General features: G+C 38.2%; 2 protein-coding genes across 6 annotated transcripts in view; both read left to right on the top strand.

Annotated features, from left to right (window-relative positions):
• PPAT (phosphoribosyl pyrophosphate amidotransferase) overlaps positions 1-9,177 on the top strand; it is a 36,400-nt gene extending 27,223 nt beyond the window's left edge. Inside the window, exons 4-11 of the mRNA XM_025887561.2 lie at positions 763-875; positions 955-1,100; positions 1,665-1,737; positions 2,291-2,442; positions 3,065-3,192; positions 4,294-4,515; positions 5,527-5,647; positions 6,721-9,177. Coding sequence (XP_025743346.1) covers positions 763-875; positions 955-1,100; positions 1,665-1,737; positions 2,291-2,442; positions 3,065-3,192; positions 4,294-4,515; positions 5,527-5,647; positions 6,721-6,917 — 1,152 coding nt within the window. The 3' untranslated portion in view covers positions 6,918-9,177. The remainder of the gene's footprint in view (positions 1-762; positions 876-954; positions 1,101-1,664; positions 1,738-2,290; positions 2,443-3,064; positions 3,193-4,293; positions 4,516-5,526; positions 5,648-6,720) is intronic.
• Positions 9,178-16,511: 7,334 nt separating this feature from the next.
• AASDH (aminoadipate-semialdehyde dehydrogenase) overlaps positions 16,512-18,432 on the top strand; it is a 39,636-nt gene continuing 37,715 nt past the window's right edge. For 3 of the 5 annotated variants that reach the window (XM_073891725.1, XM_073891726.1, XM_025887055.2), the window contains exon 1: positions 16,521-16,595. The gene's annotated coding sequence lies outside the window, so the exon portion shown is untranslated. Of the gene's footprint in view, positions 16,596-17,114; positions 17,426-18,432 lie in introns of those variants that run through there. The other 2 variants (XM_073891723.1, XM_073891724.1) reach the window with 2 other exon arrangements.

Below are 18,432 nucleotides of genomic sequence, written 5' to 3'. Positions count from 1 at the left end.
ACAATCAGAAAAGTATAAATATGAAGTAAAAATTAATTTAAAAAAGCTCACCATAACCACCAAAAGTTCAATTTGAACAATACCTAGCTTATTCTTTGTAGACATAATCCCTTATCCAGATGCTGGATTTCACTTCTACACATTTAGCTGCCTACTGAAAATGTGTAGTATGAGTTTAAACTCAGCCTGTACATGTCAGTGGTGATGTTCTTGTCCCGGTCAGTCTTGCTCAGAACCTCGTAATCATCATGAGAGTGTTCAACCAATTTTCATTACATCTTCTACATTTAGTTGTTCAATAGGGTTAATTCCTTTATTCTACTCTATCAGCGATAATCAGTGACGGTGGGAAGCTACCAGCACTACCACGAACAAAGCTGGTTTGAGAGGCCCCACTGTAGTGCACCACTCTTAAGGGAATGTGTCCTCTTGGTCAGGATTGTCAAGGGCTGAAAATGTTAGCATCATAGTTCCAAAGTCTTGTGCCTTCTCTACTGTCCCCCACCTTTATTGCAGGTCTGCATTCCTTCAGACTTAGTTTTCAAAAGCTGTTCTTATGCTTCCTAGAACACTTTTTTTTTCTTGCTTAAAAACCTTCAGAGACTTCCCATTGCCTCTAGCAGTGCTTCTCCATTACTATATACATGTCAGTAGTAGAATGCAGGATTTTCTGATTTCTTTGTACAATGGTGGGCTGTTGGGTAAAGAAGGGTCAGGTGGAGCTTTCCCTCTAATGATTACACTTTTCTCCATTCTAAATAGCTTCTGAGGCACGGTATTGGTTTGTCAACAAGTTCTGATAGCGAAATGATAACCCAGTTACTGGCGTATACCCCTCCTCAGGAACAAGATGGCACTCCAGATTGGGTAGCAAGGTAATTGTAAAACTAGGCTAAGCTCGTAGCTCTGGTAACAAGAGCTCTGTTATTCATTCAATTATTTAATTAATTTCAGGATTAAAAACTTAATGAAGGAAGCACCCACAGCATACTCCCTGCTTATAATGCACAGAGATGTTATTTATGCAGTTCGAGATCCTTATGGAAATCGTCCTTTATGCATTGGACGTCTTATGCCTGTATCTGATATAAATGATAAAGGTAATGCACCTCAGAAGAAATGTAATTTCATAGTGCTTTTCCAAGTCATTGTCCTACTGTTGGCACACCCTCAAATCTTGAGGCATAGGAAGCTTATAAGTGAGAAGGAACTAGGTAAAAATAAAAAAAAATGGCAATTTCTAAAGTACATTTCTTTGAGTATTTCTGAGGATGAACCATTTTTTAAGAATTTAATGGACATTCCTGTTTTGTCTGAATTGCCTTTGCCCAGCTTTTTCATTTGATTGTAGTATGATTTCAATGATTTTCTTTTTGACTTATTAGATGTCTATTTGAGACATTGAAATCAGTTTTTGAAAGAATTTTGGTATCATTAGTTTTATCTTTGGCTCAAGTTGAAGATCGATGTGGTTTTTTTTTTCTTCTCAAATTTTTATTTAAGTTCTAGTTAGATTCATGTGCTCTTAAAGTTGTAGAAATGGGAAAAAAAAGTTGTAGAAATAGACTTTTAAAATGTATTTGGTGTTTAACTGTTCACTTAAAATAGGTATCCTCTTGTAAAATTTCTTGAATCCATTAACTATATTGCCTTGTGATTTACAGAGAAAAAATCTTCAGAAATAGAAGGATGGGTGGTATCTTCAGAATCTTGTAGCTTTTTATCAATTGGTGCAAGGTAAGTTTTGTTTCACTCAGCATGTTCACTTTTTCCACATCCATAAAAATTTTTTTAAATGAAAGCTTTCTGATGTCTGCAAGAAGACATATCTATAAATGCAGTTTCTTTTGTACATTGTGCTCAGTAGTTGCACTGACTTTAATGTTCCTGTAATACCTTCTAATTCTGAAACTGGCATCTTGTTTTCACAGTCCAATGAGACCTATTTTTAGAAAGCAAGAATCAAGAATCTCTTCAACAAGGGATAGTTATGATCAAAAAATTTAAGCCAGAATAAAAATGTTCTCTTTAGCCTCATTCTTCCAAAACTCAGTAAAACTTAGGGCTTTTATTTTTTAAAATTCAAAATTAGAATTTAGGGGTAATAGATATACATACTAGATTTACTGCTGGAGGAATATTACTTTTTAATTTTTTAAGCCATCTCTTAAACTGAACCACACTTTTCCTTTATAAGGGCAGGGACTCTGTGTGTACTTTACAATAGATGTTATTATTGGTCTTAAGGACCGGTTTATTTAGTCTTCTTTCTTCAACATTGTTTCCCAAGATATTACCGTGAAGTCTTGCCTGGAGAAATCGTGGAAATAACCAAACGTAGTGTCCAAACTCTTGACATTATACCAAGGTCTGAAGGAAACCCGATGGCTTTTTGTATCTTTGAATATGTTTATTTTGCAAGACCAGATAGTATATTTGAAGGTAAATAAAATATCTTTAACTTTTTATATAAGTGTCGTATTTATCTCATCGAAACGTGGCAGTTTTTTTTTTTTTTAAAGATTTTATTTATTTATTTGACAGAGAGAGACACAGTGAGAAAGGGAACACAAGCAGGGGGAGTGGGAGAGGGAGAAGCAGGCTTCCTACTGAGCAGGGAGCCCAATGCGGGGCTCGATCCTAGGACTTTGGGATCATGACCTGAGCCGAAGTCAGATGCTTAATGACTGAGCCAGCCAGGCGCCCCTGAAACGTGGCAGTTCTTGGTTCGAAAGCTTACCTGGCTCTTCAGAGGCACATTGCTTACATGTTGTGGATATGGGACTGAACCTACAAGTCATATGATCACTATTTTTCCCTTTCATTTGACTCCTGGATTTTGTTTTCCTTTTTAGGAGTAAGGATTATGATGTTCAGATATATATTAAGGCCAGGATTTTTTTTTTGAATAGGGAATTCCCCAGTTTATATATTTCCACTTTAGTTGTTTTATATATTTTACTTTACTTTTTATACTCCATGTATGGCATTCTAACAAGCTAATTTTCTTAGAATAATAATATCATGTTAAATAAAAATCCATTTCCTTTTCCAAACCTTCCAGACCAAATGGTTTACACAGTAAGATATCGCTGTGGTCAGCAGCTCGCAATTGAAGCCCCTGTGGATGCAGATTTGGTTAGCACTGTTCCGGAATCTGCTACACCTGCTGCTCTCGGTTATGCAGGAAAGGTATTTTCTTTGGACATGCAGTGAAATGCTCTTGTAGCACTGAAATTAGAAATCCTTGTATATAAAGAGAAACTTACCAACACATTGTAAGGAGAAAGAAAATGCTGGGTCCTTTACAAGAGTTATTTTCCAGCCTTTTCATTCAATGGCCCTATTTTAGTGGAGTCCACCCAAAGATTAGCAGAATGATCCTCTTTATTTAAAAAGATAACATCATGAATATATATAGAATTTAGTGGTAATATTTACTTATTAAAACCTATTTCTTGAAGTACCCTGGTATATTTGTTCCCTATTTAGTATGGGTGATAATAAAGCCATTCATGTTCATTTTGTGTAATGTTTTTAAATTTATTTATTTATTTATTTTAAGCAGGCTCCACGCCAAGCACAGAGCCCAATGCAAGGGTTCGAATTCACGACCCTGAGATCAAGACCTGAGCTGAGATCAAGGGCTGGTCGCTTAATCGACTGAGCCACCCAGGCTCCCCTTTTTTCTTAAACATTTTTTTTAATGTAATATTTTTAGTACTATGCTTAATTGCATTTTTCATAACCAGGTAGATAATATAACTATAGTGATCCTGGGGTGTCCGGCTCAGCATTCACTAGGTTGAAAAGTTTAGCGTATTAGTTTTTAAAAGAAATAATATACATACATTTTAGGTTAGTATTACCTTGAAAGATGGATAAATCCCCGCCTGCCCCCTCAGAAAGTATATCCTTTGCATACTGGTTTTAATTCATTTCTTGCTGATAATTTTTAATTGCTGTGAATTTTTCTGACAGTGATTTATTGTTGTCATGTCTTCACACGCTTAGTGTTCCCTTCCAGGACAGAGAAATATTTGTTTAAAAGCATTATAACTCCTGGCAAAATGAATTGGTTTTCCCACTGAGTATATTACTTTGAATGATATTTCTTTTTTGCCTGTTTTCCCTACAATTTAAATAGTGAAGGAAAATTGTAATCTGTTACTGGAGAGTTCAGAATAGCAATTTCAGATGTTTGTATACATATAATGGAAGCATGACCTAGAGAAAATAGGAACTTAGGGTTCTCTATTGCTGCTCATTGTCCTTTTATTTCTTGTCTATCAGTGTGGGCTTCCATATGTGGAAGTGCTATGTAAAAACCGGTATGTAGGAAGAACCTTCATTCAGCCAAACATGAGGTTAAGACAGCTTGGTGTTGCAAAAAAATTTGGAGTATTGTCGGACAACTTTAAAGGCAAAAGAATTGTTCTTGTAGATGATTCAATTGTAAGAGGCAATACCATTTCACCCATAATCAAATTGCTCAAAGAATCTGGTGCAAAAGAGGTAAGTAATATTAAAACATATCCTAAAGTACTGATAATTAACAACAGGATACTGGCAAAAAAATTGCAGTTTAGTACAGTGAATGAAAATGGATAGTTCAATATAATAAATTGTCATCTTTCATATAAGTTGGTTTAGTAATAACTGTGCAGTAACTTGGAAAACATGTATGTAATTTTAAAAACTAAAACCACAAAATAGAGTGCTTTTTAAATTTTTAGAGTATTTCTCTTTTTGAAGATGCAGAACAAATCCTATTGTAATAAATTTGCCACATTGGGTTATATTTTTAAACCTCAGAGCTTATTCTAACTCTAAATATCTCAGTAATTCAAATTACAGAAGTGATTTTAAAAAATAAAAATTACAGAAGAGATGTAATTTACAACTAATAGTTGAATGGATTCAAAAATAAAGTCTCTTGTAGGAGAAAGTGGCATGGAAAGCAGTGGCAATCTTTCTACAAAGCTTTAAAGGTAATTGTAATTATGATGGACGCCTAGGCGGTACGGTCATTTCAGAGTCTGACTCTTGGTTTCCACTCAGGTCATGATCCCAGGGTCATGAGATCAAGCCCGGCCTTGGGCTCCGTGCTCAGCATAGAATCTGCTTGAGATCTCTCCCTCTCCTTCTGCCTCTTCTGCCCTGCGTGATTGTGTGTGTGCTCTCTCTCTCTAAAAAGTAAATAAATGAATAAAAAAAAGTGCAATTATGAGTTTCCAACTTTTTTATGACTGTTATTATGATTATGATAATCTTTTCAGATTTTTTTTAAGAGTTTGTGAGTGTGTGAGGGGGTTGGGGCAGAGGGGGAGAGAGAGAGAGAATCTTAAGCAGGCTCCATGGGGAGCATGGAGCCTGAATCGGGGCTCAATCTCATGACCCTGAGGTCATGACCTGAGCCAAAATCAAGAGTTGGACTCCTAACTGACTGAGCCACCCAGGCGCCCCTTATACGATTATTCTTAAAATGCATGTCAAAATAATATGTGAAAATGATTTCTTTCCAAGGTACACATTAGAGTGGCTTCACCACCAATTAGATATCCATGCTTTATGGGAATAAACATACCAACAAAAGAAGAGCTTATTGCCAATAAACCTGAATTTGAACATCTTGCAAAATATCTGGGTAGGTATTAAAATTTCTGTAAACTTTATTTATTAACAGAAAATCCAAAGCTTGTCAGTCTTTACACTTGTAATAAAAAAAACAGTGTCCAGTATTTGTTAAAAATACATGTTGTATGACATGTTGAGCCAATATTGAACACTGTTCTGAATAATGAGAGTGCCTGGTGTATATAGACACCCTGGTAAGTGCTGTATTGGAGACCTAGGCCAAGGTGAGATCAGGTGGAAAGGAAGAAAGGCTTTCCAGGTAGAGGGAACTGCAGGCATATCAGTTAAAGCCTTACAAAGATCAGATCCCAAGAAAAAAACAATTTTACCATAGATTCTAATAGAATAATTTGGATGTGGGTACAAATCAAAAAGTGAAAAGCTACTCTAGAGTTATCTTTAATAATGAAGTCAGCAGACTTGGAGATCTAGGTTATCCTGGATAAAACATTTGCTTTTCAAATTAGGTGAGATAAAGTATTTAATTATCACACAGATGTTTAGCCAGTGTACCTTGGTACCTCTACACTGCTTGATTATGGCTGGTGCTTCTTTTGACATGCCTGTGCCTTACCAGTTAAATATTTTGAGTATCACCCAATTGATATCTTATTGTGAACATTTACTCTTTGCCAGGAACATATGTATATTATTGTAATAATATCGCAACTACTCTACAGTTAGGCCACGTTTCCCTTATCTTACAGATGAAACAATAGACTTAGGAAAAGTAAGTGACCTTGAGCTTATATTTGAACCCGGATTTTCCTGACCTCAAAGTCTATTTTCGTTATCAAGAAAATTACTCCCGAAACTTATTGAATCCATTCTAGATTTGAAACCTCCACTGTTATTTTAAATTATATTCTCCCTTAAATTCCAATTTCGTATTTTAAAAAATAATAAAGGCCCAGAGTTTTATTGCGTATTTCTTCCTTCCCCCTCCCCCTTTTAAAGAAGCTAAAGGAGGAATTTTTATCCTGGCTTGAGTTTTTCTCTTTGTAACTGTCATTTTTTGAGGCATTTCATCCTTTCTAAAGGAAGTGTAATGTCCTTTTCCTTTTTCTTTCTTTCCTCCTTTAGGAGCAAACAGTGTTGTATATCTGTCAGTGGGAGGACTGGTTTCATCTGTACAAGAAGGGATAAAGTTTAAAAAACAGAAAGTGGAAAAGCAGGATATTATGATTCAAGAGAATGGGAATGGTCTGGAATGCTTTGAAAAGAATGGTCATTGTACAGCTTGTCTCACTGGAAAATACCCTGTGGAATTGGAATGGTAGCTGGTAGGGACAGATAAGATTTTTCAAGATATAAAGTTGGTCAAGAAGTTTTAGTGGTGGTTAATATCCTATCCATTTACTGTTACTCCCTTGAAACGATGTAAAATGCCACACGCTTATGTTTACCTTTATAAGTTTTGAGAGTCTGAAAAGAGTACCAAAGTGCTATGCTTTCCTTAACAATCCTAGATAAATATTTTGGTGTTATCTAGGAATTTGGATGATCCTTTCAGTTTTATTTAGTAGTTTAGTACTTTGAGGCTACCACTTCTGAGATCATATACATATAATTTCGCATCAGCAACAATAATGCAAAGAATAGGTAAATTTCTGTTTTAGTGAGGATTGTCAGGCACTATACCTTCCCACAGATTCTTAGAGAATTTTGTGGAATGTTTCTTGAAAGTTATTGAAATTCAGTTGTGGAATATTTTCATGATTGAAACCTTGCTAATCGTAAATAATACTGCAACATTGGTGTTTCTTTTGTTTTTTGTTCTTTTTTTTTTAATGCACAAACATCAGCTAGCCTTTTTTTACCTGGTCAGAGAAGGTGGGGTACGTGGCATTTGCCAGGTCCATGCTTTAAAGAGTTTGCAAGAGGTTAGACTAAGGTGGTGTGATGTAAACAGGACATGAGTTAAATATAACATTTCATGCAAACCTTGAATCCATTATATCCCAAAAGTGTCAGGCTCTTGGAGTTCTCAGTGTGGTTTTGACCTTGGCTTCCCTGTCTAACAAAACTTAAAACAAGAACAACAAATACATACCTTTTTGTGCCTCACTTTTCCCGCCTGTGCAATGGGGTACTTATATTACAAGATTAAATAATTAATAGGAATGTGAAAAAGTGTCATACTTTTGGTGGTTAGAGCCATCATTTCACCCCTCAATTTTAAGATAGTGCATGATTATTAGTTTTTGAAATGTTGGCTGTTATTCTGAAATTGAGATTTCATTATGGTGAAGGGAGACGGTTTAGCAGTGCTTTGCCACCTGTCTTTGAGATGTCTTAAAAATGATTCTAAAAACATGTCTGTGGAAGGTGCTTTCCTACATTTGATTATAAAGTACATTTGATTCATACTACTTAGTGCCCTTATAGTATAAACCCAGCAAGTAACCTAGTACATTTGAAGTAAAAAATTTTTAGATTCTAACAACCCTTTTATCCTTATTAATTATATTTTCTTTTAATGAACTGCTTGATCATTTGCAAACATATACACATATGTATGTATAAATATATATACATAGTTGCAATTAAGTGATCAAGTAGAAACATTGTAGGGGCCGATTTTGCTTAAGAATCAAGGTGACAACTATTTCGGAATTAGCATGCCCATCTAATTCTAAGCATCACCTTATCACTTTTTTCTACTTTATTTTATTGGGATTGAACAATTTTTAAAAGTGTTTTCTTGTAACATCTGAGATTTAAAATATTAAGTTGACCTGCCCCCAACCCCTGTTTATGTAAGATTTTTTAAAACATAAAAGTGTTTGTTTCTGTGTTAAGTTACCTTAATTTGATGTATATAGTGTCCAAATCCATTTAGAAATTTAATATTTATTAATAACTGAAATCTTCTGTCTTCATTTGGTATATAGTCTCATATGTTATATTATGGCAGGCCAAGATAAAATCTTGACAGCTCTTTAAGCCCATGCACAGCAGGCAGCAGCAGGTCACATAACCTTGTGGCAGTGACATAAGCAAATTGGCATTTGAATAAAGCCCTGGGACCATTTGAGTATATAGCCTCTTGTCTTAAATGTATTCCTCATGTCAGCATGGAGGAGGCAAGACCTATGGGTCAATTTTGAATTGGCCTCAGTTACATTTGATTTTTAAAAACAAGAGACTCAGGGAAAGTACTAAACCAAAATCTCTGATTTGACTTTTGTGTTTTCCATAGTTTTTGTCTCCCATTGTTTTTATTTTGTTTTACTGAGATGCTTTTATAAAGGATTAAGGTACTGTGAGAGTTTGGTAATTCTACAAATTTCTTAATGTTTCTCCATCATGACCTTTTATTTCCCAAGTTTCTGAAGTCTGAATTAAATTACAGTTTTATACATATACTCTCAAATTTGTTTAACTGCTTTAAATTAAAATAAGCAGAGTATTGAAAATCACAAAGATGAAAAATGTGTTTTCACAGGATCTATCTTGTTGTGAATTAAACTAAGCCCACTTTTTTGTGACTTCATTGTGATGCGTTGGTGACAAATACATGTAATAAGTATGTTTAAATATGTGTGTTTGCTTTTTTTTAATAGTGACCTTTAGTTAGTGCATTATGATGAATAGCACAGGAATAGTCACATCCAGGCTCCCTTCTTCACATCAGCTAGTCAGATCTTATTTCTCTGATCCAGACATTGCAATAAATAGGCCATTGCTTAGGAACAGAAAAAAACTCCTGGCTGAGTAGAAAGGACACATAAAGTTATTTAAAATGTAATGCTAAGTAAGCACTATAAGAGTAGTAAGTTGTAAGTAGTAAGTAGTAAGTCTGCAGAAATACTAGTGGGAATGGGGAGTGTAACAGAAGAGGTGTCTTAGATTTCCAAAATGTGTATGTGTATGTGTTTGTGGTCAGGGGAATTTTTTTTTAAATCAAATTAAAGTAGGTAAATCAATAAATTGTGATACATACAGAGAATAAAATATTATTCAGTCCTAAAAAGAAATGAGTTATCAGGCCATGGAAAGACATGGAGGGAACTTAAATGCATATTACTGAGTGAAAGAAGCCAATCTTTTGAAAGAAGCTAATCTATGAAAGCTACCTACTGTGTGAATCTGGAAAAGGCAAAACTGTGGAGACATCAGTGGTTGCCAGGGGTCTGTGGGAGAGGAAGGGATGAATAGGAGGGGCACAGAATTTTTAGGACAGTGAAACTACTCTGTGTGATACTATAATGGTGGATACATGTCATTATATATTTTTTCCAACCCATAGTGTACATCACCAATAGTAAACCCTAATGTAAACTATAGACTTTGGGTGATAATGATGTGTCCATGTAGGTTTATCAGTTGAAACAAATGTACTGTCCTGGTGGGGGATGTTGATAGTGGAGGAGGCTATGCATGTGTGGGGGCAGGGGGTTTGTGAGAACTCTGTATTCTGCTCAATTTTGCTGTGAACTAAAACTGCTCTAAAATATAGACTATTTTAAAAATAAACATACCAAGTCCCACCTCTAAACAAAAAATAAAATAATATATGCATATATGTTATTGCCTCTGACAATCTTGCCCCAGGGCATCACATCTCATGCCTTCTTTCTTTGGATTTCAAATAGAGCTTCGTCAACTCCTAGGGAAAGTTGCCTTCTTGTTTAAGTCAAAATGAAAATCCAAGCCTCTCAGGAAAAGCCACATGCCCCTTAGACATTTTAGACTAAGCTATAGTATGCAATGTCAACTCATCTTTTGTGTGTGCATAAATTTTCTTCTTATGTAGCTGAGAAGTTGTTAGATGGCAGGAACCAGTGCTTTTAACTTTTTTGGAAGTTCTCAAGATCTACCATAATACTGAACTCCTTGCACTGTGACAAAATGGAAAATGACTGCACAAAAGAGGCCCACAAGGGTCCTGTACTCTTCCTCAGCCTTTGAATTTGCTTCATTGAAAATTGTTTGGCTTCACTATTGACATTCTGATGGATATCTTCAATGGGATGATTAATTTTGTGTTAACTTGGCTAGGCTGTGGTGCTCAGTTGTTTGTTCAAACACCAGTCTAGATGTGGTGAAGTTATTTTTTAGATTTGATTAACATTTAAATCAGTAGACTTAAAAAAAATTGATTTTAGAGCGTGAGTAGAGGGAGGGGCAGAGGGAGAGGGAGACTCTCAAGCAGACTCCCTGCTGAGCATAGAGCCCCATGCGATGCAGGGCTCAGTGCACGTGGGGCTCGATTCCATGACCTGAGCCGAAATAAGAGTCGGACACTTAACAGACTGAGCCACACAGGTGCCCCATCAGTAGACTTTGAATAAAGCAGATTACTCTCCATAATGTGAGTGGGGCTCATCCAGTCAGTTGCAGGTCTTAAGAATAAAGATGGAGGTTTCCTGAAGATAGAATTTTCAAAACCCTGCCACAGTTTCCAGCCTGCTGGCCTGCTCTATAGATTTCAAATTTGACAGTCCTCACAATTGTGTGAGCCAATTTCTTAAAATACATGTATCTCTCTCTTTCAAACATATACTTTTATATATTTTATGTGGTATGTGTATGTTTATATGTGTTTTTGTTCCTCTGCAGAACTTTAATACAACAGACTCCCTCTTACGAACAATGGGAGCTTCCTCATCCCTCCATTCTTTCCTAGCCATCTGACAAAACAAGCCTGAGTGAACCCAACCACTAATTTTCTCCACCTTCAACTGGGCAGCTGAGCACTGTTAAGATGAAATCATATAACACACCATTATCCCAACTGTGATGCTGCAAAGCACACAACAGGGAGCTAGCCTTGTCTTCAGGGTAGTATGATACTGTGATTTATAATAAGATATATATTTGGTCTTTATCCTATTTCTAGCACAGATACCCTAAAGTCCTTGAGATTTCCTAAGTGATAAGAGCAATAAAGGTTTTTTTTTAAATAACAGTGTAGTCAACATACAGTGCTATATTAGTTTCAGGTGTACAATATAGTGATTCAACAGTTCCATATGTTACTCAGTGCTCGTCAAGGTAAGTGTACTCTTAATCCCCATCACTATTTAACCCATCCCTCACCCACCCACCTCCCCTCTGGTAACCATTTGTTTGTTCTCTATGGTTGAGTGTTTTTTGGTTTGCCTCTAATAAAGGTGTCAATATTCATAACAGATTCCTTTCAGCCACACCTGTGTTTATGTTAATGAGGTGACTTTCTGAAAACACCTAAGAATAAGGACTCTTTTCCAGGGGAACTGACCGTGTGGTTAGAGGGTTGAACTTCCAGCCCCACCTCCTTGACTTTCAGGGAGGGGAGAGGGCAGGTTAAATCAACAGGTAATGGCCAGTGATTTAATCAATTGTGCCCTCATAATTAAGCCTCTATAAAAACCCAGAAGGACGCGGGGTCTGGAGAACTTCCTGGCTGGTGACATGGAGATGCGGGGGTGAGTGGTATGTTTGAAGAGCATGGTAGCTCCATGCTCCCTTTCCACATACCTTGTCCTCTGCGTTTCTTCCAACTGGCTGTTCCTGAGTTGATTGTGTGATGGATGGAAAACCCACACACTGGAGGTAGGGTCAAGGATACTCAAAATTGTTTTTGAAATCATTTCTATTTTTAAACAACATTGGCAACTGAGATGAGGTGTGGGGGATTAGGTGAAAAGAAGTGAAATTAGAATGCATCAATAAATGCAAAGGATCAGCGAGGTTCTGGGATAGGCATTGAAACTTCTCAGGAATTAATGTAGTGGATGGGAGAAGAGTAAAAAGATAGTTGGGGAAACAGGTGCATAAGACATGAAGCTGTTCTCAAGATACTTTAGTATAAGAAGTTAAATGCAGCTGTTGATAGGTTCTGTAAGAAGTGTAAGTTACTGTTTGGGAAAGGGGTGGGCTTATACCCTACTGAAAAGCTAATATGCTAGCCTGTTACTGTTTCGTGGCAATAGACCTGAGATTCCTGGGTCGAAGAGAAATTTGTTACTCATGGCAAAAGCAGTGGCCAGAGCTCCATTGCTCCCAAGTCCCACTGGGAAGATGGAGTCAGGCAGAGATGGATGTCTGCACATGCAGTGGGTTGTGTGACAGGAAAGGAATACTAAGTTTGGGGGATTTGATTTTATAGTAAATGGAAGCAAACCTGCTCCTTGAGGAAAGACATTACCTCAGCTTTGAAGATCCATCACCCCAAACAACCCTGACAAATGACCTGAATAAAGAGCAATCAATACCTTGTGTTTTTGACATACCCAGCAAGAATTTGCAAGGACATTCAGGGTCATGGCAGTGTCCCTCCCAACAGTATGTTGGGTTCATGGGATGGTGGAGGGAGGATGGGTAAATTCTAATACAAGGCTTGAAGAAAGAAGAAAGGCACCAAGGAGGTGATTTTTTAAAAAGATTTTGCTTATTTGTCAGCACGAGATTGCTCAAGCAGAGGGAGAAGCAGGCTCCCCGCAGAGCAAGGAGCCTGATGTGGGACTCGATCCCAGGACTTTGGGATCATGACCTGGGCCAAAGGCGGACGCCTAACTGACCGAGCCACCCAGGTGTCCCAAGGAGGTAATGTTTAAGCTGTGTTTTCATAAGGGATGAATGTTCATTGAGCAGACATGGGGAGTAGAAAGGGTATTTCAGCCTGAAACCCTGCCAAAACACAGGTGTGGAAATTTGATAAGGAGTTGGAATGCTCAGAAGATTTACTAGGGTCTTATAGCTGGAGCTTCCAGGACCAGGTATGAGGAGTGTGGAGGGTAGGAGAGCAGTGGTTAACTGTAACCGATAGGGTTAGATAATGAGCCATCTTGCTTACCTTGGTAAAGAGTCTGTCATCCTGTAGGTAATGAGGGACCACTGAAGGTCTTTTTTTTCTTTCTGAAGGAGGTCTTAAGCAGGAGAATGCTATGACTAATCTGGTGTATGTTTTAGAATGATCACTCCAGGTTACCAGGTAAAAATGGTGTTTTGAACATAGTCTTCTGCATTTGTTTACTCTTAAGACCCCCTGAAAATGATAGTAAAGGGATATAAGAGTCCTAAACTCTCAAGGATAGAGGAAAAGATTCTGGAGTCAAAAGCAAAGGGCTCAGCTGATTTGGAAAAGCTAAATTCTAAACCAGCAGGAAGCAAAGCCAATAAACAAATCCTATTTATATGACTGAACCCCTTAAGAAACAGAAGTTGGCTTCTGGAAAGGGGTGACAAGGGTAACTAAAAGGATTGGAAGTTCATTTAGGAATGAGTTCTATCCTTATGCCACTACCCATCACCCCTGTATAGCCTAATTCTGAAGGCCGCTGTGTTCGGGAGAAAGTAAAAAAAATTTTTTTAAATTTTTTAAAGATTTGAGAGAGCATGACCTGGAGGGGCAGAGAGAGAAAGAATCTCAAGCAGACTGTCCACTGGTGGAGAGCTCGATCTGACGACCCTGAGATCATGACCTGGGCTGAAACTAGGTTTAAACCAACTGCACCACCCAGGTGTCTTTTTTTAAAAGATGGTATTTATTTGAGAAAGCGTGCATGACTGGTGGGGGAGGGGCAGAGGGTGAAGCAGACTCCCCACCCAGCAGGGAGCCCTCAGAACCCTGGGATCATGACCTGAGCTGAAGGTAGACTTAACTGACTGAGCCACCCAGGTGTCTCTTCTTAATTTTAAGTGGGCTCCACACCCAGCGTGGAGCCCAATGTGGGGTTTAAACTCTTGACCCTGAGATCAAGGAGATCAAGACCTGAGCTGAGATCGAGTTGGACACTCAACCGACTGAGCCACCCAGGTGCCCCTAAAACAATGTCTTGGGGCGCCTGGGTTGATCAGTTGTTAAGCGTCTGCCTTCCACTCAGGTCTTGGTCCCAGGGTCCTGGGATCAAGCCCCACATCGGGCTCCTTGCTCAGCGGGAAGCCTGGTTCTCCTTCCCTCTCCCACTCCCCCTGCTTGTGTTCCCTTTCTTGCTGTGTCACTGTCAAAAAAAATCTTTAAAAAAAACCCCACAAAAACAATGTCTTCATATTGGAGGATATTAGGCACTTGAAATAGAATTAAGTGATAAATTTTATACTCCATTCTGAGACACACACACCCCGAAACATACACCACAGCCCTTTTCTCTCAATTTGATTTTCAACAAATTGTCCCACAGACTGTTTCCAATCAAGTTTTAAATGTCCCACTTTTAAATATGTGCAGATAATGCATGACTACCAGACACCCCAGGAAGCCTCTAATATGAAAGAGTCCAAAACCAACAGAAGAAAAAGATTGTACAAGGGGGAAAACAAATAAAACTGTCATTAATATCCGAGTTGAAAGTTTATAATAATAAAACCAACATCACTCTAGCAGCAATTTATTTTTTTTAAGATTTTATTTAATTTGACAGACACAACGAGAGAGGGAACACAAGTGAGGGAGAGGGAGAAGCAGTCCTCCTGCTGAGCAGGGAGCCCGATGCGGGGCTAGATCCCAGGACCCCAGGATCATGACCTGAGCCGAGGGCAGACGCCTAACGACTGAGCCACCCAGGCACTCCTCTAGCAGCAATTTAGAGTTAGAGCCAAGTGAGGCGAATAGGCTTTCAGGAAAAGCTGACCAAGAAGACCTCAACTAAAGTAGCAGTAGCAGAAATGAAGATGAGAGCATTTTAAAAAATGCAGATTGTAGGCCCCTCAGAAAACTAATTCAGAACCTGTGGGGATGAAGGTTCAGGAATCTGGAATCTGTGTTTAACATCACCATAGGTGATTCTGATGTAGTCAGCTAACTTTGAGATCGAGGAGTGGAGACATAGGGTCTAATTGGTATAGGAGGGTAAAGAAAAGGGGGGTGGTATCTAGGTTTCTTTGCTGGGTGGATGATGGTGTCATTCTCAAATACAGAAACGTTAGGGGACACACCCTCCCCCCCAAATCGTTTGAGTAGCCTGTGATATATCCGGGTGAAACTATCCTGAGTAGATGGAGCTATCTCTTGCTTGGATTACTGCTAGTTTCTTGCCACTGACCCCTAAGGGCAGGAGGATATCCTGTGACTTTTCATATATAGTTGTCAATGCTGCGCGGTCTTCTCAGTCTTTAAGCAAAAATTTTAAAGATTTATTTGATAGAGACACGGAGAGGGAACACAAGCAGGGGGAATGGGAGAGGGAGAAGCAGGCCTCCCGCGGAGCAGGGAGCCCAATGTGGGTCTTGATCCCAGGACCCTGGGATCATGACCTGAGCCAAAGGCAGACGCTTAAGGACTGAGCCACCCAGGCGCACCACAGCAAAACATTTAAAAACCTGATCACTTCCTCTGCTATTGCAGAGTAGCTTTAAAATAACACTATTATTTCCCTTGACATCTGTAATAATTTACATGTCTCCAACTGTAATAACTTGGAAATCAATTGTTATTCAGGCGTATAGCTTAGGTAACTCTCCACCCCATTTTATTTGCTCCTACTGAAAGCTGAAAATTTCTTACTCATCGTTTAAATCTGTCTCTTCCAGTTAAAATGTCAGCCTAATTATGACAGGGACCACTTTTGCAGGCCTCATCACGGCACTTACAATCTTCCAAACTACATTTCTACTCTGAGAAATTGTCAGATGGATTAAGTCCACTTACTATTGCATTTCACAGCTATTTCACCTTCCTTCACATCAAACCTAGACAGTATCTTTCCACTTTATGGGCTCCGAATTAAAGTATCTCGCCTGAGTTTAAGTATGAAAGGGCACAGCTCTAAGCTGCCCCAAAGTCTATGCAAACCCTGTCCAAAAATCCAGCGTGACCACAACAGGTGTTTGAGTTGAGAGTAGTAGGCGAAAACACTGCCAGGTCTTGCCCAAGTTGACGAAAGCCCCTTCGGGCGGGGGCGGGGCTTTAAGACACTATCTGCCCCGGTCGCTGGAGCTGACGTCAACGCAGCGACGCAGAAGATTACAGGAGACCCCGTGCCTCTCAGATCCCGGCGGCCAGTGCGGTGGGTATGCTTTACGGCTTGCGGGTAACTGTTTTTTTAAATGTGTTTGGGGGAGGTTCTGGGTTCGGGCTTTTGGAGGGTCCGGATGGGCTAAAGCCTCTGCAGCAATCGTCAGGCCTTCTGAGTCTCGCAGGAGGCGGTATCCAGCAGGGGCTTGTGTGAGGGAAGTGAAGTAGGGTGAGGCCTCGGGCTGGCAGTGCAGATTGGTTCAGCCTCAGGGCCACCGCCTCGCCTGGGATGTGTGTCCGTGGCGTCCGGCAGATTGGTCACCTGCAAAGACTAAACTGACCTGTGTGATCTCTCCAGAGTTACCCAGCCTCAGACCCTCGGCCCCTTCATTCTGAAGGAAATAAATCTCCACCTATTTGCTAGTATGGTTTGGAAGAGCAAATGAAAAAGCGTTGTGGGAACTACCGAGTGCATTGTTATTAAATGTAGTTGCATAATGTAAATTAAGCCAATGGATACAGCAAAATAAAGTTTCTAGATTATTTAATTGTCTTTAAAATAACTGATAACCTAGGAAGAGAAGCCCTTGGAGCGCGAGAATTTGTTGACGCTCTTAAGACCTTTGTTAACTTCATAAATAGCCTCTACTGTTACAAATGAAGTAGCGAATATCTTAATGATTCCATTACATATAAAATATGCTTACCAGATTTGCTCCCCACCCCAGTGAGGTCTCAGAAATGTTTGGTGTCCAATAAGTATTTTTTTAAGTATTTTTTTTATTGGAGAGAATGTATTTGATTGTTAAAATAAAAACCTTATGCAATAGATCTTAAGTCTCTGTAGCAACCCCTGGGAAACTGGCAGTTAAAAGTAGAAAAACATCTGAATTACATAGATGTGTGGTGAGTGTTGTAATTTGTCATAAAAATGGTGTTTTTAAAGTTAACTTTATAAACTTTCCACTTTGATGTCAAGTATTTTGGAGTATAATAATCAGAATGTCTTCATGTGGAAAATTAATGGCTATAATTGTTTTTGCATTAAAAATGCATTTTGGGGGGATACATACAGTATACTGTTTTTGTGAAAATGCCTTATAGTGTAAGCCATTTGTCTCTCTAGCAGGAGAGTGTAGCAGAAGATATCCTTCTGCACTGGCTATACCTCCTGTGAAAAACACATTTGGCATAATGTGTGCTATGGACAGTCTTTATATAATCATTTGTGTGTATGAGGAAAAGTTTAAAATTTTTATCTTGTACATTACAAAAGAAAATATAGAAATGCTTATTAAAAACTACCACAGTTATGTTTTTAAATTTTATATTTAGATAATGTGGCATTTTCAAACCTTATGGGTCTCAATGGTGGTTCATTTTGCTCTCTTTAGGAATATTTTGTTTACTAATTCATATAAATTAAATGATATAGATAAAAGTTAATTTTATTTTGAATCAGTGAAATCAGTTCTAATATGTATGCACAAGTAAAAAAAACTGAAGTAGGCTACTTGGTAAATCTTACCTGCTTTTGAAATACAGAAAAGAGTTCACAGAAGAGAAAAAAAAAATCACCCTTATTTTCAAGGAAATACTAGCAGTTATTTCTTCTAATTCGATGATCCCTAAAGTTTTTTTGATGAAATACTGTTTAAAATCTTTATATTTTTATTGAGAAGTCCAGACAGTACTGTATTGATACAGTGCTTTGAGTTGTAATACTATAGTTTAAATGAATTTATTGGCAGTTTAAAAAGAGAATAAAGAGGTTATTCAACATTTATAAAAGTGACTTCATGTGACCTCTGAAGTATTATAGTTTATATATAGTGGACTAAAATTGGGTGGATTTAGGTAGTTTTCTTTTTCCTATCAAAGGTTTGTTTTGCTGTCACCTAAGTTCAGTTCCT

Source organism: Callorhinus ursinus, unplaced genomic scaffold (genome assembly GCF_003265705.2).
Source record: "Callorhinus ursinus isolate GAN/ISIS: 27379988/994484 unplaced genomic scaffold, GSC_fseal_2.0 scaffold4, whole genome shotgun sequence".
NCBI lineage: Eukaryota > Metazoa > Chordata > Mammalia > Carnivora > Otariidae > Callorhinus > Callorhinus ursinus.
This window is presented reverse-complemented; position numbering and strand designations above follow the sequence as displayed.